Source organism: Anopheles gambiae, chromosome 2 (genome assembly GCF_943734735.2).
Source record: "Anopheles gambiae chromosome 2, idAnoGambNW_F1_1, whole genome shotgun sequence".
Taxonomy (NCBI): domain Eukaryota; kingdom Metazoa; phylum Arthropoda; class Insecta; order Diptera; family Culicidae; genus Anopheles; species Anopheles gambiae.
In genome coordinates, this window is record NC_064601.1 from 108,383,985 (window position 1) to 108,407,301 (window position 23,317).

Consider the following 23,317-nt stretch of genomic DNA (forward strand, 5'->3'; position numbering starts at 1 on the left):
TTGAATTATGATCATTTTGCTATAAATAAATGACAAAAATTTAATTAAATAAAAACTGCTTGCGTTTTAAAAGTTAGTTTTTCCATTTCTCAAAACATTTAATTCCAATGCACTTTAATTCCAAAGTGCATCCAGTAGTATTCCTTGGCTAAGAATATTTTAAAGTACATAGTAATTAAGATCAACAAAAATTGGTTCCAATGATCCACTTTCCAAAATAATTAAATCATGCGTCTTCCTCTAAAACAGCTTCATATTTTAGTGTTAGTGTGATTAAACTGCAAAGAAGCAAAGCTCTTACATAGCTCATTTTGATAAAACAATTGTGTGTTATCATTTATTAAACTTACTCGCCCGTATCAGTATCATGTAATGTAAAAGCATAGGAATTCGTTTTCCAGGCTTATTGTGTGTCGTTAACTTTGTAAATGACAAGCTTATTAAGTAAATTAAATAATGAATTAATAATTACATAATAAATAATAAAAAACAGAAGAATTATCTAAATAAATCAAAGAAATGAAAAATAAATAAATAAATGAATAAATAAATAAATAAACAAACAAAGAAAACATAAAATAAATGTATAAATACAAAACACAAATTAATAATACAATTTTCCGTAGACGATGAATATAAATAAGGAGAGTGTACGTAAACTTATCTAAAATCGTAGATAAGCAAGAAGCATTTTAAAGAAAATTCAGCATTACAGACGATTTAAGCTTACTTAAGAATTTGGAGCCTTTAACTTTAGAAGCACAATAGCCAGCATTAGATGGACCGAACTTCTAATTCGCTGTCCTACATTTCCTACTTGTGGTACACAAATCAGTCACTGATAGCCGTAAGCTTAGACAGACATAGACCGACAATGATTGATGCTTCAAATAAGTAGAAAAAACAATAAAGATTGGTAGTAAATTGCTTTTAACGATTCCTAGCTAGTTGCTGATGGCAATTTACTGTATTTTAATTAAAGTTACTTGATGTTAATGAGGGTTTTGAGAGTTTTTTTTTTCTAAACTTTTTTTCTCCATCATAACGTTCCACAAATTGTAGGACATCCACCCTGCTGCAAGGTAGTGACTTGTTTTACTTTGTCTTGTATATTTTTCGGCACCGGCAATAAACTGTCCACCACATTGTTTAACGACGCAACCGTGTGTCTGTAGGCACCTTACGTTTGCAATGGCGCCCTGTTCCCGCGAGGGTTAAGCTGATTTGCGGCATAACATTCCAGCAAGAAAGAGCTGACGCAGCGGACGCACCAGTTGACCTGGAGCCCCGACAGATGCTGCTGCGGCACATTCCACACTCCCAAGCGAAAACATGTGCGTCGCAAGGCCGCAGATGAACCCACGGCAAGATGGGCAGCAATGGGATTACCCGCTCCCGGCAACGCTTTGATTCTGGTTAAATACAGTACGACGCGCTTTCTCACTAATCAGAACCGTACCATGGTGATCCGAATTATGGACGGCGCGTGGCCGCTTTGGTGTTTAGTGGGTTGCCTTTTGTTGGTGGGGTCTTCACTCCCACTGGTCGGGGCGGACGAGACTGTCCCGGTTGTGGGTGAGCTGCTCGAGCCGAACGAGTACGGTTCGATCAGTCCCGAAGATTTGTGCCAAAGTCTTTGCGGGGAGTGTCAATGCCGCGGACGGTTGGTGAGCGAGAACCAGTGCCAGTGCAGCTGTGACTTTGCAGTGGACAGTGTGGGAGGTAAGACATTGAAAGGAAGGGTGTGATGAAGATTGATGAAGACGATAACTGATAATGGTGATCTCTTTTGAATGGTCCAGGACAACAATGTACTTTGAAAGTGCAGCAGCTGTGCAGCAAGATGGATGTGCAGTGTGTCTTCAACGGAACAGAGGAAGCTTACGTCCGAGAGCCTCGCGGATGTCACACGATGTCGTGCTACGAGAAGGAGATGCATCACGATGAAGGAGGCTACGACGGATACGAACATGGTGGGGAAGGATATGGGTATGACGAAGGATACGGCCACGGCGTCAAGCAGTTGGTGTGCTGCAAGGACAAGCACAAGCACAAGGAGAAGAAGCACAAGCACAAGAAGCACAAAAAGCACGAGAAACATATGAAGTTTCACGTTGTGATTGTAAGTATGCGCTATTTATGTTATTTTTTGGAGCATTTTTATTAAATCTATCCTTTCTCTCCTTATAGAAAGGCAAAATTCCCGAACATTCTTGTCATGGAGGACATGAAGGAGGAGAGCATTATGAAGGATACGAAGACCACGGTGGATATCGCGCAGCAACTCCCGACCGTCCCCAGATGAACCCGGCCCACATGCCGATGGATGTGGCGGTGTGGACGAACCGTCAAAAGCAGGCCAAGAAGCACCCGTTCCAAAGACCTGTTCATCACCATCAGCAACCGTCACATCACAGACCTGCATCACACTACGGGCGTCCACCATCGTATGGACCTCCACCGCCGCCTTATCCGGTGGATCCTAGAGCGAAGTCTGCTGATCCACCTTCGCCGGAACCGAGACCGGAACCGATGCATCACCCGCAGGATACACAACCACCATCTCCTCAACAAGGTCCTCCTCCACCACCACCACCACCACCACCACAGCCGACACCACCAGCAGAGCCTGAATCACCCCCAGTGACTCCATTTCCCCAACATCAGCTGACTCCACCACCGAACCTGTACGACGGAGCCCCGGTTGGTCCGAAACCAGCTCCACAACACTCTAACCAGGAACCTCCAAAGCATCATTCGTTCACTCCACCATCACCACCATCACCACCATCACCTCCCGTGCGTCCGCCGATGATCACTGTCGATCCTCCACCGAGGCGCATAGATTCATCGAGAAGCTTCGACGAACCGAGTCACTCAAGCTGTCAGTTTGACAGCTACGATTTTAACTATTATCATGCCCCACCTCCACCACCACCACCACCGCCATCATCCTATCGATCGTTCTCTTCCTCTTACGTCCCATCCTACCCCACCAGTCACTACCATCCTCATGACCAATACGATACACCTGAATACTATCCCGAGAAGCCTGTTGAGTATAGCAAGTATGATGACAATTCGAAAGAGCATCGCGCCTACCAGTCATCCCACGGGGTGCATCCACTCTCCGACAACGAGGTAGAGGACTGGCCCGAATATCCACCCCGCTATCCGTCCGACATGCACACGTACAATCAGATCATTAGTCGGCAGATCATCGAGGTCGACACTGCCCTCGGGTACACGGACAAACCGTTCCAGCCGACAACGCGCCCACTGCGGGATGAGTTCGAGCCACCGACGGCCGAGGTCGGCCCAATACTGTTCGAGTCGGCCGGTCCGGCCGACAAGAACTACGAGATGTATCCTGTGCCGACACCACCGCCGGAAGCGTTCATTCCAGCCGTACCTGCACCACTGACCGTACCGTTTGAGTTTGCCGATCCGGAAAGTGGTCCCATCTTGTTCCCGCCCAACTCGGAGGAAGCGTTGTACCCGCAGCCAACGCCACCACCGCACTATCTGCTTGCGAAGGAGGCTGGCAGTATGAGTTCGTTTGGCTTTGAGCATCAGCAGCAGCAGCAGCAGTTTCAGCAACATCCATGGGGACCAACGTTCGACGGTGGATCGTCGTGGGGCTATAGTCGAAGTGCGGCTGGACCGAGTCAGTTCCGTTCGGGGTCCAGTCGGAGCAGTGCGCCCTGCAGTCGAAGGTATCAATGATCGGGGAAATCAAAGAAAATGTAGTCTAAGTGATGATAGGTGAGGAAATAATTAGTTACTATAATATAAATGTATGAAGTTTAGTAAAACTTTGAATAATTTTATTTCTCTTGGGACTTAAGTCATCCATTTTTGTAGAGAATTTCGAGAATGTGATATAAATTCATTGGGAGATATGAAGATGAAAGAAGAGTGTTTTTTTCGGTTCCCTCGAAACTTCGGGGCCTCAAGCGACCGCCCAGTTTGATTAGTGGTTTATCCAACCCTGGCACTATGTACCACATGTTCTTTTTGACACATAAAAATCATCTAGTGTTATTATCAGGGCTGAGTCTTTTATTTAAGATCCTTTACTAACGATGTTAGAGGTTTTCTTGTCCAGCGCTCTTCAAACTTTTCACTTGGAGGGCCGCATTGCCTCGCCAATCATGTTGTTCAGAGGCCGATGCGACAAACTTAGGCAGAATGTAAGTACTCATGAGTGCTTGAGAAAATGAGCGTTGAGAAACCCCATGGCCCCACGGCCTAACACAGTAACTCCTGAGATCGATCATCCGCAGCATTTAGTGCGCGCATGCCATCACAGTGCCCTCTGCTGGAATTAAAACGCACTACCACTACTATCGAAGTCAGGGATTGTAAAATTCAACCACATCAAAGTTTATATTTATACTAATAAGTGATTTATTCATCAAAAAAGTACATTTAACATATATTTTTTTACATTAAAAATAAAGTATTGTCGCAGTTTGCATTAACTCTTCTCGTTTGTCGCTTGCACTCCGAAAGGGAAACTACGCCTGTCAAACGGGCCGTTTTTTCCACATAGAACCCCATAAATTAACTGATTCCTCGTAATATTTTGCAGGTTTTTGTTTTCTAAGTGTCTCCCTCAAATTGTACTGTCCCCAAAACCCGTTTCCAATCGGTGTGGGACACGCGTCTTTCCCAGGTTCGGCGGCAAGGCGCACTCGCGTCACTGTTTCGCACGTGTTGTTAATCGCATCCGCTTAACGCTTTCCTGTTCTCCACCGTCCAGTTTACTCGTCCTGCGTTGAATTCATCTTCTCATAAACAGAAAATGAGCTATCTGTTTAGCCTTAGAAACAGTTCCTGCTTTTCTTGTTCCGCTTGTGTTCCGCTTATAAGTAGTAATGTTCTTCCTTTTTCCCGCTCGTTGTCGCTGGTGCTGTTTCGTTTTGTCTTTTTCATTTTGCTGGTTTGTATTTATTTGTCTGATTTTGGAAAGTTTTCTTTTAATGTTTGCTGTTTGCTTGTTGTTTTGCTAGTGTGTTTGATCTCTTTTTAAATCGTTGTTTTCCGTTCTCTGTTGTTGGTGAGACGTTCTCTACTTCTGTTTTCATTTCATTTTCGCTTCTCTCTCTTACTATGCCTGCTTTCCTAATCATCTCTTCTTTCACATACTTTTTTTTTCTTCACACGGCTGCTTAGCTTTCGCTGGCTCCTTGTTTTGTTTTTCTTTTGTTTATATACACTTAATTATCACAGTTTTTATACATCTATCAAAAACGACATTTACAGATATTATTGGTGTTTTTAAAAAAAGAGAAAAAAAAACAAGCAAACAAACAACTGCTGTTCTTCGATTGATGTCGTGTGTAATTTAATGGTTGTATGTTAAAAAAGTGTAAAAAAACTGTGGCTGTTTTGCCTTCCTTTTTGTAACCGACGTTCGAAACTCTCAGCGTGCCGCCTTTTACGGTAGATTGAGCCTGGTTGACAACGAGCTCACGCACAATCACCCGGTGCGTGTTGTAGCAATTTAAGCTTCATCTCTTTTCGTTCATAAATAGCATCTTTTTCTTTTTAATGTGTAGAAGCAAGAGCATAGTTTAAGAAAAGACACCGTCCAGCATATGCAACAACATCTCATACCGGTTTGTCGAGACCTGTTTGCTGTGGCTGGTGGAATGATAGCAAAAGAAGGACTTTTATGTATAAATAATTGATGTTTTCCTCCAGCACATTCAGATTGTACTGTTAGCAAGAAGAAATGCCTATCAACCGTTCTACCGTTGCAATTCAAAGTCCGTGTGCCAAGACACAGGCGTTTGTAAAGAGGAAACAGGTTGCAATTTGTATTACTTTAAATCTCCATGTGAAGGTGAAAGTAAGGACGTGTGGCATACAAATATAATAGTATTTACAAACAGTGGCTCCAAGGCTGTCGTGAGTCGATTTTCTTCTCATGTCATGCGTTCGTTGTGTGGCAGAATAAGTTTGGCCGCACCAAACTCCAGGGAGCAGAGTGTGGCTGACCCATTTTCGATTTAAGGTGGCAGGGTAGAGTATTCTGTTTTCATTTGCTTTACACGCTAACAACACGCTAGCAATGAATCAGGGCAGTAGAAGATAAAGTTTGAAGTTGACAGGCAGTTGTAAAACGGCTCACGATAAAGGGGGCGCCTGGCAGAATAGCTCACTGGGGCCGCACAAGGCCGACCTTTTTTTCGTCTACTTAAGCTGCCGGGGCCTGCGTGTGATGCTGACAGCCTTCCACATTTTCGGGCCAATCGCACACATTCTCGTTCGGATTGAAGACCAAGTTGGCCGGGCATGGCATGTGATGTTTGCGCTCTCCCTCGCACATGAAGTAGTGCGTACAGTCGGCCTTATCCGGATGGTAGCTGATGTGGCCGTCCTCTTCGGCGCAGGTCACCTCGTTGGCTGGGAAAGCAAATATTCGGGATTAATATCTTTCCAATGAATAGCATCGGCTAGTCGAGACACTTACGATCCTTGGTCGTGTAAGCACCGCGCGGTCCGAACGACTCATACGGGCCATCGTACTCCAGCGCCACCTTGTAGTCCTTCAGCTCACTGTTGAGAACGTTCAGCAGCGGGTACTTGCCACTGCCGCAGCGTCCCGAGAAGTCATCCATATCGATCGACCAAACCATAATGCCACCGAAACCTTCCTCCTTGAGCCACTCCATCTGCAATGTATCCACCAAATAGGCATCAAATTCTGTGTTCTGAGTACTTATTGAATCTTCAGCTTACCTTTGTCTTCAGCGATCGCTCATCGTCGAAACCGACCCACTGATCCTTTCGGTAAGCGAATGGCACCTGCTGCTCCGAGTCCCAAACCAGCGTCGTGTTGTCCACACCGAGGAAGGCACAAATTTCGTAGTAGCTCAGGAAACCAGCCTCGTTGGTGAATTTGCCCGGCAGACCACCGCCCGATGCAGGCGCTCCAATATCGAACTGCGTCTGATTAACGAGCGTGAACGATCGTCCGTACGTGGGCATACCGATCAGTAGCTTCTCCTTGGGGGCACCCTGCTTGACCCACTCGCGCGCACTATAGTCAACGGTCAGCTTCTTCTGATAGTTGGAGGCCGAATCCAGCGGGAAGAGCGGTGAATTGTGCCCGACCTGACGCTCCCACTGACCGTGGAAGTCGTACGTCATCACGTTGATAAAGTCGAGATACTTGGAGATCTCGGGCACATCGTACCCGGCAGCGATCGCTTCGAACGAGGCAGGCACGGCGGCGGTCAGCAGCAGACGCGGTTGACCAGACGTTTTCGCCTCACCCTCGAACGCGACGCGCAGCTCGCGCAGCAGATCAACGTACGCCTTGCGGTCGTCGGCACCGCGCGGATACTCCCAGTCGACGTCGAGCCCGTTGAACTGGTACTCGCGCAGGAACTCGATCGCTTCGTACACGAACTGGTTCATGCGGAACACGTTCGAGGTAAGCTCCTTGAACGGGGTGGACCCGAACGCCCAACCGCCGATCGCGAGCAGGATCTGCAGGTCCGGGTTCTTCTCGCGCAGTGCGATCACCTCGTCGTACATGTCCGGATCGTTCTCGTTCGCTTCGGTCAGCTTGTGGTCCTTGAGCGTGGCAAAGGCGTACACGATGTGCGTGCAGAGGCTGGCGTCGACGTCCTTCGGTTCAAACTTACCGGCACCGGGGCGCTTCACTGACCAGCTGGTCAAGTAGCAGAACACTTGCGCTGGTCGTGCTGTGTAGAATGGGAGTCAGGTTGGAATGAATGGAATTGGCAGGAGCTCTTGGAAATTGGGACAACCCGGTACTTACAGTTCTTTTCCACCGTTGCCAGTCCCTGCTTGATGATCTTCTTCTGAGGCTTCTGCACCTTGGCCAGCAGCTCCGACACGGAGATTTTGATCGGTGCAGGCTTTTCAACTTCCTGCAAATAAAAATATTGGTTTGTTAGGATAAAGATACCCCTTACAATCATATTGCTCTTACCTTCTCCACAATGGTAGCAGCCACCGAGGACCAATCGACGTCCTTCGCCTCCTTGCCACGGCTAACACCGCGCAGCTCCTCGCGCATCGCCCCGATCAGCGGGTACTTCACATTGCCACCGCAAACCGTGCCCGAGAAGTCATCCATATCGACCGTCCACACCATCGCACCGCCGAACCCGTTCGTCTTGATCCAGCTCATCTTGTTGCGGATCGCGCGCTCATCGTCAAATCCAACCCACTGATCACCGTCCACCAGGTACGGCACCTTCATCTCGTCGTCCCAAATGTACACCGCACCGTTCAGCAGCATCTCGCAGATCTCGTAGTACGCCAGGAAGCCGGACTCCTTCGTGTACTCGCCCGCCTTACCGCCTCCACTGGCCGGTGAGTTCACCTTGTACCGCTCCGTGTTGGACAGCGTGAACGAACGTCCGTACGTCGGCATGCCAATCACCAGCTTTTCCTTCGGTGCACCCAGCTTCACCCACAGATTGGCGGCATAGTCCACCGACAGCTGCTTGCGCCACTCGCTGTCCGAGGACGGTGCGTACAGCGGTGCATTGTGGCCCGTCTCGCGTTCCCACTTGCCGTGGAAATCGTACGCCATCAGGTTGATAAAGTCGAGATAGCTGGCCACCGCCGGCACATCGTACCCACCGCGCACATTGTCCGGACCGACGGGGACGGCCGCCGTGAGCAGCAGCCGCGGCTGGCGGATCTCCTGCGACTCCGCATCGAACGCTTCCTTCAGCTCCTTCAGCAGCAGCACAAAGTTCTTCTTGTCATCGCCACCCTTCGGGTACTCCCAGTCCATGTCGAGCCCGTCGAAACCACGCTGCCGCAGGAACGGAATGGCCGAGTAGATGAACGTTTGGCGGGCGTAGCGCGTCGCCGACATTTCCTTAAACTTTTGCGTCCCGAACGACCAGCCACCGATGGCCAGTAGTACCTTCAGCTTCGGGTTTGCCTTTTTCAGCGTCATCATTCGCTCGTACAGGCCCGTCTTGCCATCTTTCGTCTCGTCGTTGCTCTCGAACGAGCTCAGCTTGCCCTTCTTGAGCCAACCGAATGCGAAGATGATGTGTGTGCAGAGGTCGGCCGGGATGTCCTCTGGGACGAACTTACCGATCTTGGTACGGTACTGCGACCAGTTGGTGTAGTAGCAAACGATCTGTAAAGCGAAGCGTGTCCGTATTGGTCAAACGATACGTTTGTGGGTAAGGGCAATATGTCAGGAAATGCTTACCTTGTAGCCATCACTGTCCACCTGCGCTTTCTTGGACACGAGGGCAGAGCTGGCAGCGCCCGCTACGACCGCCGTACCGGCAGCACCGGCCGCCAGTGAGCCGCGCGTTTTCGTGCGCACGCGGAATCGGTTCGTTGCCGAGGCGGGCGCCTGATCCGACCGATCCTGTGCCTTTTTCGTGGGGATTTGATTGTCTTCTGGCTTCGCTACGGAGGACTTTAGGTTAGTGGGTCGCCGTATTCTTCGCTTTGCTGTAGGGGCAGAAAAGGCAGAACGGTGAACGATTAGTTGTGCGGGCGATCCACTCAAGCGTTTCAGTCACCAGAGAGTGTGTATGTGAAAAGATCACATTGGAAGTGTTGCAGTGACATCAGGACAATAAATTAGTTTGATTTATCTAACCTTCCTCTTTGGGTGTTAAATGCCAGCTTAATGCGTTCACCACGACGGGGGCAAGTACTTACTTTGCGCACTGTCTGTCGCTTGGGAGAAGATCGCGATGAGGATGCATAGCACTATCGCTATTCTTAGTATCCGAGGCGTTAACTGCAAGTGGAGAAGAGCGCATATGGAAAAGCAAAGTATTAATTGTATGTCATTTAAATTCGCACCACCATTTAGGTTGAGCGTTAAACATCGATAACGACTGAGGCCTTATGGGTCACGGTGAAACCTTTCAGCACCTGCTTAAATGTTTACTGTTTACCTTTGGATGTCAACAGTTAGTGTTTCCCTACACGGGCAGCGATAGAAAACGATCGGTTGCGAAGTTGTTCCAATTTTAGGATTGAAGATTACACGTTTTGCGAGCTGTCTAAGCCGCGGCAAGTACTAATCTGATTAGCAAATTGGCTTAGTAAACCATTTACTCCCCCATTGTTTGTCAATAAGCCCACATTTCAAGCGTCCCCCAATGGTAGTAAGGGTAGGGCTTGATGCATACTCAGCAAAAAGCACAGGCAAAACAGTTGTTATCTAATCACACCGGTGGATCTGTATGGGGCTGTTTTCTTCGCCAGTTAGATAATCACTCTACCGTCAAGTTCACAGCGAGCTGACCTGCATTCGATGAGAACGAGTTTTGCAAAGCCTGCAACAGCAGCTTGCCTCAAGTGCTTGTGCCACGGGCACATCTTCCAGATCACCTTCGGCAGATGATCGAGTGGATTGAGCACAGCTCGAAACAATCGGTTTACCATTCTGACTGCTGCTGGATGCTGAAAAAGGCACGGCGCGTCTTGACGGCGCGTGTTGAAGCAACGCCGATACACTATCCACACGCTGGCCACCTCTCGGCGGCTTGCCTAATTGGGTCGAGTTGATTAATAGATTAATAGAGGCGGCCGCGGGTGGAGGGGCTGGATGGGTGATGATTATACGATTGCGATCGTGCGATCGTGCGATAAGATGTGTGGCGATGCAACGGCACGAGATGCCACCAAAAGGTGCAGGAGATGTTGGGGTGAAGCTCCCGTACGCGCTCTCGTGCGCGCCAAAGATATTCGTGGCGCGCGAAGCATTTTCAAACCCAACCCCAAACCCCGTTTGTCAGCAGCGCCAAACCTTCGAAGTATGGCACGACGGTCGGCACTGGCTTTGCCTGGCCTAATCTTTTTGGCCTTTCGTCAAACTAGCGGCAGCGAGCGAGAATGTTTGAAAAAGTCATCAAATGCCACCAGCACATCAAATGTCGAGGTGGTAATAAGCGTCTATTAGCGGTGCTGCCATCGCGTCTCTAGCGCGACTTCTTCGTTCGTGGTTGCTGCATGAAAAATTGTTCGGTTTTCGTGGTTCAAACCATTTTCATAGTTAACCTTTTTTCCCGTGCGTTAACCACGTCCAAAATTGGACTTTCTCTCACCGCACCACGTACATGCAAACGCGCTTGTTTTCGTTGGCCACTCAAAGCATACTTCCCTCCGAGTACGAGACTTCGCCGCAGCGCCGATCAGTTTGTACTTGACCGCAATTGGCCACCCCGACGTCATAAACGGCATTCGGGGACGTTGCGACCGGCAGCGAACCTCCACAGCTGCTGCTACTCTTCTGTGCAACGACGGCAGCTGGCTGAAACATGGCAGAATGCTTCGTTTGTCTGTGCTTTGAACGGACAGCTTCTCAGCTGCAGCTGCTTCTGCATGTGTGCTTTCGAGTGCAAACATCTTACTTTGCAGATTCTTTGATTTCGGTTCTCAACACCAGAACACCTGGTGGGAGGGCATTCTTAGTGCATTCATTTCAAAACTGCAGTTCGGTTAGAGTTTGGCAAAAGCATTTGGCAAAACCAAACGCAAACCTAATGGGGGGAGGGTTGAAAACTCTATTTCGCCCCATTTTGGGCTGTGCAGATTGCGTAAGTGATACGGCAGTTACATTCGCAGACTTACCGTACCCACTGCGTCACGATACCGACGTTAAGTCCCCCCCCCCCCCCGAAAAACCCACCACTGAGGGGAGGAGATTATGTAGCGCGTGTGTCCATTTGAGGTTAGCTGTCTCCGTGCGCCTTCCATCTCCATCGCTGGCTTAGAGGTTGTGGCGGGCTGTGTGGAGGCAAACAAAAACCCACCGACACAAAGCTCAGCTCAAGATCGCACAAACAGTACGACTCACAGCACAAATCACACAAGCCCCCGGGTGTGCCATATTATCACACAATGCAGCAGCAGTAGCCCCCCACGTTTGTTGGTGTTGTTGTGAATTTTCACGTCTTTACCGTGAGCCGAGAAGGAGTGCTGAAGTGGTAAAGCAAAAGCTGTCGATCGGTTTGCTGATTTGTTAATCTAATCTTCGTGTGCACACAAAATACACACACAGAGAGAACGGGTCGTAGAAGCAATAGATTGTGCTTTGCTTAGTGAAAGGCCAATTGGTACCTACGGACAGGGAATTGAGTCATTTGATAGTCTGTCGTTTAAGCTAATTATCTGAATCGAAGTTGAAGCGTTTACAAGTGTTAGTTTAATGGATTTGCTGTTTGATAGGTAAATGTACTTTACGCCACATTATTGTGGAATAGGACTCAAGGACGGCAGAGTAAGTGAATTGATGTAGCAAACGAGTAGTTCTAGTTATTTTGCAATGGAATTTGATACTTGCAATTTTACGACTCCAATTGTAGGCAAGAACAAAAAGGTGTCAAGAACAAAATAGTTTGTAAAACAAATGAAGTTGATGCAATGCTTACTGAACTCGTAGTCGTCGTAGTCGTAGAATATATCAAAACGATTAAATGCATTCAATTAACTCATTAGACTGCATTCAACATCTTGGAATGAAATCATCTATTATAGTAAATCCTATGACCCCTTCTACTGCTTTATACCTAAAGGTTACGGCAATGCACCAAACCCCAATTTGCTACCGTTGAAGCTTTCTTCTACAATCTTCTAATAGGCCCTCTTCTTCTCAGACTCTTAACAAACCGCAAAGCGCAACCCTTTACGCAATAGACATTTCAGGCAGGCTCATTAGCATATGAGCTACTATTCCACTCGGTGCAGCAACAGCCACAACAGTAGGTACGGATTTGCTGGTTGATCATTCTCTCACGACGAGCTTGTCTGTTTGCCAGCTTATCATACGATGAGCTCACATGGGAAAGCATGGCATACCGACGCTACATGACGCTACATTCCCAGCATTACTTCGTACTTTACGGCGGCAAAAGGGTGATGCAAAAGCGAAAACACTTAATCGAAGGCTTTATCCCTTCGCCACAGAAGCGACACACAGAGACAGGCCGGCGGCACCGTACGAGGCGCCATCGAAGGAAGCGTGCCTCTAATGGAATGAAAGCCCGCTACCGGACTGGGATCGGATGCTGTTGTCTTCCATTTGCAGCAGACCACCCGTAACCAACTCCGGGGACCTAATGGTTTGCGTGACTACACACGACCGCGTTGGACACCGTTCCTGGAGGGGCCGCATAATACCAAGCGGACGATGGTGGTTTGGATGATAAATCATTGTTTCAAGATATTTTAATATTTATTAACCATTAGTGCGCTCACACCACCACCACCACAGCACTACCGGAAAGATGGGATAGGTCTTACGTGAGCGTTGGCTACCTTTTACAGATTGCTGGCGGACGGCGTTATCGCCGCATTTGGAGAAAAAACGTGTCAAAGCAGAACGAAACATGCTAGCGGCCCTTTGGCGCTTTCTCACACCTACCATGGCTGTATGGTTGTGACTTAACACGGCAGGTGAAAGTTACTCCACACACACACACACACACTCACACGCAGCTGTTCACCTCGGTTCCCATAACACCGCAGCCCTTTTGCTTCCGAAGGGATTGCTGGAAGGTGTTGGAAAGAAGTTACTGACCTGCCACAACTATGGAGCGCGCGTGCGCACAACGGCAACAGATTAGAGGGAGTTGGATGGGAGGGCGCCGGTGTGTGTGTGTGTGTCGGCCACGTGTTCAATTTCCCTACTGTCAGCCCAACTGTCATCCGTGTGCAGTCAGGCGAAAACAAACGCTTCCTTTCACCAGGCGCACAACACCGAGCGAAGGAGGCTTTGATTTCGATGAAAGAAAGAGAGAGAGAGGGAGAGACTCCCATAACGACTGACATGGGTGAAAAGTTCAAATTGGCGTTTGTTTTCCGCTTTCCTTTTGCTGCGGGAAAACCTCATTAGCATCAGTGGAAAACCCCTTTTTTCTGCGAGCAGCTCCAGCGTGACATTCCCGGGTGGGCCAAGACTGACAGCTCAATTAACTTTTCCATCAGAGGGACTTCTGCTCAATCAAGCGTAAAGTTGTGATTTTCTTCGTAGCGGGAGCGCAGAACCATGCAGCAGGATGCGTGAGCAGAGCAGGTGGGTGTATTTGTGTGTCCTGTCAGCTGGTTGCTATACACGCCGGTTGCTAGGACTCCACTGTGCAGTCATGCGTGGTGGCAAAACTGCCCCTGTCACTGTCAGGCTCCTGGTAGCAGGGAAGGGAAAACTCCGAGCAGCGAGCATTCTCAATAGTGGTGATAGTGGGACGCTGCTCCCCATCCACCATACAAATGATATCAAATCACGAATACGCTTGGTAAGTCCGCCCCACTAATTGGAGCGATTTTGGGACTTCAATGTTCACTGAGGCAGAAAGCTGGAGACACCATGGCCGGGAGAGCATGCCCGGTTAGGAGGTCGTCGTTCGAGGCTGGCGTAGACACGCGACGAAGGCTTGGGTTGGAAAATGGGGTGCCCCAAGCATACTTTATTGACTTCAACCTGCCCAGCAGTAGCGGCCGCGTATGACATCCTGGTGCGGTGAAAATCAAATTATTCACGGTTCGCTGCATCTGATCGCTGCCGATGCCCTTTCAAATCGTGCCCAAACCCCTCCCGGCCATGTCCGGGTTGGCTGTGTCCGGGTTCGGGCGTGTACCCCTCCCCCACTTGCCGTGCATCCGAACGCCGCACAGACAATTGGCCCGCAGGTCCAATTTCTCCAAGCGCCGTTTCCACGCCAAGGCTGTTATCACGTGCTCCGGTCTTTAACGGGGGGACGCTTTCTCCATTCTCTCGCTTTTTGTTCGGAGGGAGGGCGCATGCGTGCAGCGGCCGAATGACAAGTGCGCCCTTGCCTGTACACTGGTGGCAAACCGCCTGCCAGACCGGGTGGAGCCGTTTTCGCACGGCTGTGATTCGATTGTGCAGTGGGATGGAGCGAAATTTATCGGCCACAGCTGACTGAGCTGGAAGATTTCGATGCCGTTTTTCCTAATCAAACGGGCAAACGGGGCGCGCCCGAGCGCACTAATTCGTTCGGTGCAATCAAGCGTGAAAGATAGAATTTTCCGGCGCCAGGAACGCATCCGAGGGAGTAGGTTGTTTTATGAGTTTTCCCCTTCACTGAATTTTCCTTACGCCCGGGGTCTCCCGTGTTCGGTCATGCGTAAAAGATGGAAAACAATTCCTCACCACCAACGCAGCACGGGTGATGCGTTTCTTCTAGATTCGTTTTGTGTCTGAGTGTGTGTGTGTATGGGGGATTTTCCACGGGAAAACCATACTGATAGGGCTTAACTCCCTGAGGATTTGATGTGTCCGTAATTTGGAAATTTTCCACTGCAAATTGTTCAGTCAAGCGTGAAAAGTAGAATTTTCCCGTGCAAAGAGCGCAGCAGCGAGTGGAGGATGTTTCTTATCGGTGTAGAAGGACTCCCTGTTCAGTCATGCGTACAGCAAGTAAGAAAACAGCTGATTCGTATCGAAGTGTTGGTGCAAGTAAAATATTCAATAATGCGTTACTGTTCGCAATCGAAGTCATGTTTTACCTTAAAATGTATATATTTTTTAATATTTGTTTTGGTCTTTTTTATGTTTCATTATGGTCTCTAAGGCTCCTCAGTAAACTCTAACATCATTAATCATCATTTTAATTTGCCATCAAAAAGGCTCTTTCAAGTGCAGCCCCTCCAGAGTTAAAAATCCGTCAAAAAGATACAAATCTATGAGGCAATCTAAAACTTATTAATGAGCTCAAAATGCTGCCCGAAACTAAGCCTCTCTTCTTCTGAACAGCTGCTAACTAGCGATTCTTAGTTGTCGCGCGGCACTGTAAATCTTCCAATTTTTGAAACAATCCCTCGCTCCCGTGAAGGTCGTTACCTACCCTCTCCCTGTAGCTCACTGTAGCTGTGTCGTTACACCGATCTAGATCGTGGCGGCAAGAAAAGAGAGCGTACGCAAACGAACAACACCGCCAGCGAGGTGTCAATGTTTACAGCACAGGTTTTAGAAGGGCAGAGAATATATACCACCCCCCCCCCTCCCCAGGACGCATGCGCACGGACCACTTCCGTACCATAAGGTTCGATGATTTTCTCATGGCATTGTCTAATGAAGCGGAACAGTTGCGATTCGGAGCGAGCAGGGTCGCATAACCCTAAACCCGGTAGACTGTTACTGCTTGGGTCCTCAACTACTAATCGGGTTGAATCACGGTAAAAGAAAAGGGACAAAGAATGAACCTACAAGCATTGCCAGAGTAAGCAAGCACAGAAAGAAGCGAAAAGGGTAAAATTGCGCACCAAAAAAGCCCGATAATCGTTTAATCGTGTGCTCAGTGATGCGAAAAATTCGATTCCACACCGATCAGGCACCCAGGACTGGGCAGGAAGTGTGCCGGAGAGTGTGTGTATGTGTGTTTTTCTTTCCGATTTTGCATTGAGACTCCGGATTGTTCAGTCATGCGTAAAAGGGACCTTTTAACCCCTCGCGTGGAACGGAAACATTCCGGCGCTATGTATGCGGAACTGTCAGTGTGTATGTGTGTTTGTTTGTTGGTGATAGACCTCGTTCAGTGGGGGGAAGTACACGAATGATAGTGGAACTTTTCGCCGCGATGTCTGTGGGTGTTATCATTGGGGTGGGGAGTGTTGGATTCAATTAAAATATGGCCGGCGTGGCGTGTTTGGAGCCCCACGATAAGGATGTGTTTGTGCGTTCGGGTTCACTGGAGCATGAATTATGATTTCGTTTTACCAGGGAAGCAGGTGTTTTGAGGGATGGACTTTAAAAATGAGCATTGAAGTGGAAATGTGGCTTTAGTGCCACTTTAAAGGGAGATTTTTTGCGAAATCTTACGGCAATATTAAGAGCTGTTTTTGATAATATTTCCATTTATTCACTTTCAAACAATAATTTTCCGTGTTTGGGAGCAGCGAAATCAAATTCAAATTACTCAACCGAGCAGAAAACAATCCCTTTGCTTTGCTTTTACTGCAGTTTCCTTGTTGATCCACGGAAGTGGGCGTCCGCTTTCCAACAGCTAAACACACTAATCGACACGAAGTGAATGTGCTCCAGCCTTTTGATTGCTCACTCTGCCTGACACCTTTCGCCCAGCGCTCAGCCAATGTTCCTGAAATTTGGTGTTGGTATTTTGATTTCCTCCATTCCAATTCCTATTAAAGGTTTACTAAATTGCAGTGCGTGTATTTAAAAAGTGCGCACGAGCATAGCAAACACGCTGTCGTGCTGCCTAATTGTGTATGACTTTGTTGCACATTACATCGTTTAGTGAGCAATTGCTGGGTAATGAGGCGTTGCAGTGATTAGCGTGAATCGGAATGAATAAACACTTGAGCTATTTTGTGTTCGTAAAAAAACCGGGTTCAGGAAAGCGAATGGAATTTGAACTGATTTCGATGAATGTTGGTACGCTTATAGTGGCAACACAGCCGGACACGAACCATCATTAGCATCTTGCACGGCTCATTCCAACCACTCCTGTTGAAACGGTCAACCATCTGATTGAATTTCTAGCTCACCTTAAGATGCCGTCGTGGCGCACGGTCAGCCTACGGTGACTGCTGCCACTGTTGGTTTGTACTTGACATTGCCCAGGGCTGCTCCCAGGCACAGATCAAATAACTGCACAAGGCTTGCGCTTTGAGCGATCGAGAATGTTCTCGGTGTTGTTTGCTCAACTGGGTGCAATCACGCCAGCTGAACGCATTGCACAGCAGGTAGTTTCTAGCCAAGAAATAGTTCAGTATGACTCTTGATCTTGACGATCTTGTGTGAGATTAAAGGCACACACACAGGAAAAAAATGGTGAAAATGAAAGGATTATGTATTCTTTTATTTTTCGTAGCCTCGCTCGTTTTGGTGAGATTAAAATGTAGTAAATAAGGCATAGTAACCGTGAAGAATTGATTCATTTTTCAGGTGTCCAGTGCTCCAGCTGAACCAAACCAAACACCAGTCTCGAAAGCGATCGCCCTCATCCACCACCTATCGTACCTGATCGACTACCTGGTGCAGTTCGTCCTGGGAAGCGGGAATGATCGCAAAACACCACCGGAAGCGGCCGACTACTATCAGACCGCACTGGTAGAGGGCAAAAATCCAGCAGGCAAAGACGAGGCCGGCCTAAAGCCGGATAATGCACGCGCTCGGCAGGAAACGGAAATTATACACAAAATGATGAAGGTTTAAGTGTGTGACGTACTCGCCCTCAGTGTTGTATAAGACTACCGCGCATTCATTGAACTCTAAGACAGGGTGTGATCGTTTGCATCTCTCTTGCCAATTCATGATGATGACAAAACCTAAATCGATGCCGTACAAACACCTGTGTGTGTGTGTGGGCAGTGTGGTGGAAATTTTTAATAACCATAACCCCAATAGATCACCGGGGCAGATTTGTGTTGGTTTCAATCCTTGACATGATTGCAACGGTGCCGTGCTGTGACATCGAACAGCCCATCGTCACTACGCAAATCGATCGCTGACCATCGTCGTATCTGAGGTTTTGGACCGGCGACTCTCTTGGAGAAGGTTCATTAGTATGCTCAGCCGATCATTAAGCGCTGACTTTGGCGTGCCGTGAACCAGCACGGGCAGGTTTATTGGTCTCACTGGATTGCTTTCACGATCCCTAAGATTGAGCTGCATTAGTATCGCGAGCTCAGATGAAGCAATGACAGTCGAAACAAAAAACACAACAAACCATTTCTAACGCTTACGTTGATGTTTACGGGGCACACCTACCAAGCGGCTACCTTCCAAGAACCGGAGCACGGGCCAGTTTTTCGGCAGTTTGTTGGCGGCTGCTTAAAATTAATTGCACGCAGTCGTGGTGTGATTGCAATGTGAACGGTTTTTTTGTTGTCTCTGAACGGGGTTTGTATTGGAAGAATAAGAACAATATGCTACAATTTGGTTTCTCTTTGGTGCGTGGCGTTCTCTCGACCAAACCCCTCCCTACAGTGGGCACACAAAGACCCTGATGGAGAGAGAGGGTGGGTTCGGTTCACGTCATTCTGTTTTCGAACCCGGCTGCCCGCCAAGGTGATCCAGTTCCCGCTCATGCGATCGATTCGTGTTCCATGCTCTAAGACCGAGCGCGCGAGAGCCACACCACGTCCATTCTTACCTTCAGCGGCGCATGGAACAGCGTCCGGAGGGTGTGTGTGTGCGCGCATGGCGAAGGTGCACACTGCCGTGGCTTTGTGCAGGTTTGCCTTTTTTTCTCGTTCCCCATTTGCCACGCTTAGCATTGCGCACTTGCGCGTACAGGGCAACTTTTACGCTTTTGTTCTCCACGCGAATTCAGATCCCACCCCGTGCGAGGGGCGACAAAAGCATTCACTTCGGACCTGCAGGGGCAGTCCGGTTTGGGGCTAGCAGAACACAGGTCTCGGGCTCTCCCAGCCGCGCACGCACTTGGCAACAGACGTTTGGCGCGATTGCGTACTCGAACTGCAGCAGCTTTTTATCATGCCCGTATTGCCCCTTACCGCGAAACACTACCTGCTGCCATTTCATGCCACGGGGTGCGACCTTTCGGGGGGCTGGGATTACAAGGTCTTCCGCCAGCTCCGCACAGTGCCGCCGCCAGGGAGTGACATTTCACCAAGTACCGAGAACGGAAATGGTAAAGCAGGTAGCGATATTCGGTCGTAGGCAACAGCAAAAAAAGCGACAAACTATCAGGGCGGGAAGGGTGGACTGAAAAACTTACAGGAAGTTAAAGAGCAACAGCACACGCAGCGATAGCTCTTCGATCGTTCGTGTTTCCGATCAGCTAGAACGAGTGAATCGTAATGGCGAAACAGACATTTAGCCAGCACAGTGGTGGCCTGTGTGGGCTTCTGTTCTTCTGGCTGAATGTCAACTATTGGCGGAGGCATTGATTTAGGGGTTTCACTTGTTTTCTGCCAGTTTGCCAATCGCAGCTTCCTTCGCAGGAAGACCTTTCAAACTGCATTTAGCGAGAGACCTTTACACAGCGATCGAACGCGAAAAAGCGAAGGCATCTGCACCGGGCTGTAGGATCGCGTGCGCCTTGTTTACTTACGAGCGGATCTGTCAAACGTGTCATGATGACAGTTAGTAAACATCAATTAAGCCACGCAAGCGTCAAATGTCAATAACCGCGCATTTATGAACGGTACGCGCGCGGCAACACGGTGATGCTTTTCTAATCGTTTGACCTTCAGCTGTGTAGGTTTTAGTGACGGTCTCGTGCATTGTGCGTGCTTGTCCCGTGCTTACTGACACTGTAATTTGGTTTCCAAACACATAAACCCTGTCACAGACAGGTGCGATTGATGCAATGGGCATTGTGTGTGTGGCTATTAATTTTCTTTTTTAACAGAAATGGAATGATGTTCGGTTGATGGAAGACCTGTAATACTTGTCAAAATGTTTGATTGCTGTTGGCTCGTTGGTTTAATTACTTCAAGGTCAAAGAGGAATCTATCAAAAGTGATCAATTATTGGAATGATTCATGTTGCAGCGTGATTGATCAACGTTTGCCAAACGAATTGAATTAAAGCGTGTTGTATAAAGAAAATATTTTTAATGGTAAAAAAAATGCTACAGACCTTTTATCTTTTGCATTCAACCTTTTCGACACAAATTTTCAAATTTTGAACCTTTTTCACCAACGCCTCATACGACTGAGTGGTTTGTTTTGAAGCACAAACTCCTAATTCCACTCCAGATTGTAACGCAATCGCTCCACTCGTGTAACTGTTTTGACTGCGAAACCCGCTGTGGTTGCCCAAGTGTCGCCCAAGTGCCTTTCATGCGTAGTTTTGTCTGTCGAGTTTGACCAGTTTGTGCGTGGAAACCGGTCGGTCTGCCATATGATTAAGTATTCATTGACCTCACCGGCCGCGAGCAGACATAGAGGAGCGAGCGGGGTAGACCGTTTTCGTTGTCGTTCGCTGTAAACATCAGATGAAGACGGTACCTTAATCGTGATGGCGCTGGGCTCTGCTCACAAACACCAACGCCGCCCGGAGAAAAAAAGGTCGAATGATTTCAGACGATCTTTTACTACGCCCTTGGACCACTGATTTTCGAACACTATGCTCACATTAGCATTCGATTGATCTTTCCACGCGCGTTGGTTTGTGGCGTTTAGCGTGACGTTCAGACACGGCCGGTTGCTGGAGTAGTTTTGCAACGAAAAATTGATCAGAAATGGTGAAGTACGGTGTGAAAGAGAAAACAACACGACTGTTTCGAATCGTCCTCGTACCTGAATGATCCACTTTCATTCTTTAAAGGGCTTAATTATTTTTTACTCCCCAAAACCGGCTCTATTACTTCATCTCACCGAAAAAAACCAAAACGAGAATGAAAAATTGGCGTTAAAAATCGCTCTCATTTAATGCCCCATCATCATGATCGATTGAATCGATCACGGATCGTTCGTTCGTTCCCGTTCGAGCGTGCGTGTATCGAGAGGGAAAGAAACCGCAACCACTCGATGCCATAATGCTGATGGATTTCTCCTTCCCGTATGATAATACGGTACGCATTCCCGCTTCGGAAGCGATGCCGGCCGAACGCAACACAGCTTCCCAAAAATGGCCACGGCACGTTTGCTGGTTACGTTACCGGTTGCGCGCTACGCGCTCACGAACGCTTCTCCCCCAACGCCTCCGTACACCCCCAACGCGAGAGCCACTTTCTTCCTGTCCGAGCGGCGACTATTAATTACAGCTGGGAGTGGAAAAGACAACGCCAACGACACAACACCCCAAAACACGATCTTCGCCGCATGGAGCAAGCATCGATGTAGTGTTGCAGGTTCGTGGCAGGTTCGTCACTTATTACATCGTTATCGTTGAATTCACTCGGCCGAAAATGTGTTTCAGTGTGAGGAGCCAGGTTCCAGACAGAAAACAGGGGATAAAAACGCGATCCAAATGCGAAATCATCAAAAGACTTGAACGCTTCAGAAGAACGCTTCTCACAAAGCAAGTGACGAACCTTCGCGTTGCTTGATGGAGCGATCGAGCGTTGTCGGTTGGCGCGCATGCGTGTTTGGGCCCGTACTTGTCGTTGCTCGTTAACAAAACCAATCGAAGGAATCGAACAGCGAAGAAGGCTGTGCATAGACACATCTCCCGCTTCCACCCGCGGGCTCCACTCGTGCATGGCGATGCCCGGTTTGTGTTTTCTTTTTGCCAGCAAACGGGACGTCGGGGATGAGGTAAGCGATTACCCGAGTCCGGGCTGATGGAAGATGAAAGCGAAAGTGAATTACGACGACCGGTTGTCTGCGGTTGTCTTGCACTTCGTCGCCGCCGCTTCCCATGCAGTAACCCTTTTGCAACGGGTACGATCGACGGGCCCGTTTCCTCCCCCTAAAAAGGGCTCGCTCGTTCGCACTCGAACGGTCGGTGGCACTCGATTGGGTGGAAATGGAAATGATGATGCTGCTGCTGATGCTGCTTCCTTTAAGCTAGCAACAGTGCAACCTTCACAGACACATGAGCATGAGGAGAGCGGTTCGGGAAGATACAATGAACCGGAAGTGTGGCATCGGCAATCCGCTGGCCAATTGTGGCATCGTGAGAACGGCTAAAAGGGTTGAAAAACTGCACTAACCACTTGGCTTATGACCTTTTGCATCGTTCCCCCGGCACTGGCACCGACTTTCTGCTGGGGGTGGTGATGGTGGTGGTGGTGGTTGGGTGTTCGATTTCTGCGGGCGTCTTTATCTTTAATGATGGGGCATTGTGCATTTACTTATTGGTTGCGACCTTTTGCCTGTCTAGATGACTTTCAGTATGGTCGAGCAGTTTTCGTTTGAGGGTGGAGATACGGGGTGGAAAAGGTTTCGTGCCCGTTTGTGGGGAAGGTTAAGTGAAAATTTTCTCACCTTATCGGATGTGGATAATTGAAGGTTTTTGGACAATGCGATCAATGCAGAGTTTACAAGGATCATCATTTGTTCTTCAAAAAAGGTTGCATATGGATAATTTTGAATGTTTTCTGTTGCTTGCCAAAGGCTTGTACTAAACTATCTTCGATGCTCTATTTTGACAATGTTTGGAAATAGTTACCAAAAATCCACACACTGTAACTGGAGCATTTATTGCACAAAGCATTGGACAGTGGTTCAACAACGAACCCCATCACGAAGCAGTAAAATACTTCCGTTTCCTTCGTACCCAACACATCACCTACTGCATGATCATAAACCATAAACTATAGCCTAGGTGCCACAAAAGTGTTGTTGCAAAATGTTTGTTTCTTTTCCTCCTATTCCTTTGTCTTTCGACCATCGCCAGCTGGTTACGAGTAGCAAAAGCTGTCTCGCCTGTTGTTGTACGGTT

At 48.3% G+C, this 23,317-nt stretch overlaps 3 protein-coding genes across 6 annotated transcripts in view; 2 read left to right on the forward strand and 1 right to left on the reverse strand.

The window, feature by feature from the left end:
* The first annotated feature begins 569 nt into the window (after positions 1 to 569).
* LOC4576638 (protein PRRC2A) lies at positions 570 to 3,760 on the forward strand. Its single transcript, XM_001237143.3, has 3 exons — positions 570 to 1,722; positions 1,803 to 2,122; positions 2,191 to 3,760. Exons 1-3 carry the CDS (start codon positions 1,380 to 1,382, stop codon positions 3,724 to 3,726), a joined length of 2,199 nt encoding a protein of 732 aa, XP_001237144.3. The 5' UTR covers positions 570 to 1,379; the 3' UTR covers positions 3,727 to 3,760.
* Positions 3,761 to 4,860: 1,100 nt separating this feature from the next.
* The window catches only part of LOC1270181 (probable chitinase 10), a 32,235-nt gene continuing 13,778 nt past the window's right edge, over positions 4,861 to 23,317 (reverse strand). For all 4 annotated transcript variants that reach the window (XM_061644474.1, XM_061644471.1, XM_061644473.1 and 1 more), the window contains exons 3-9: positions 9,685 to 9,766; positions 9,221 to 9,471; positions 7,973 to 9,145; positions 7,799 to 7,910; positions 6,751 to 7,721; positions 6,482 to 6,683; positions 4,861 to 6,414 (exon numbers count right to left, since the gene is read on the reverse strand). In XM_061644474.1, the coding sequence (XP_061500458.1) occupies positions 6,206 to 6,414; positions 6,482 to 6,683; positions 6,751 to 7,721; positions 7,799 to 7,910; positions 7,973 to 9,145; positions 9,221 to 9,471; positions 9,685 to 9,766 (3,000 nt within the window). In that variant the 3' untranslated portion in view covers positions 4,861 to 6,205. The remainder of the gene's footprint in view (positions 6,415 to 6,481; positions 6,684 to 6,750; positions 7,722 to 7,798; positions 7,911 to 7,972; positions 9,146 to 9,220; positions 9,472 to 9,684; positions 9,767 to 23,317) is intronic.
* Positions 16,849 to 18,371, forward strand: LOC5667165 (uncharacterized). Its single transcript, XM_001688060.2, has 2 exons — positions 16,849 to 17,842; positions 17,903 to 18,371. Exons 1-2 carry the CDS (start codon positions 17,786 to 17,788, stop codon positions 18,170 to 18,172), a joined length of 327 nt encoding a protein of 108 aa, XP_001688112.2. The 5' UTR covers positions 16,849 to 17,785; the 3' UTR covers positions 18,173 to 18,371.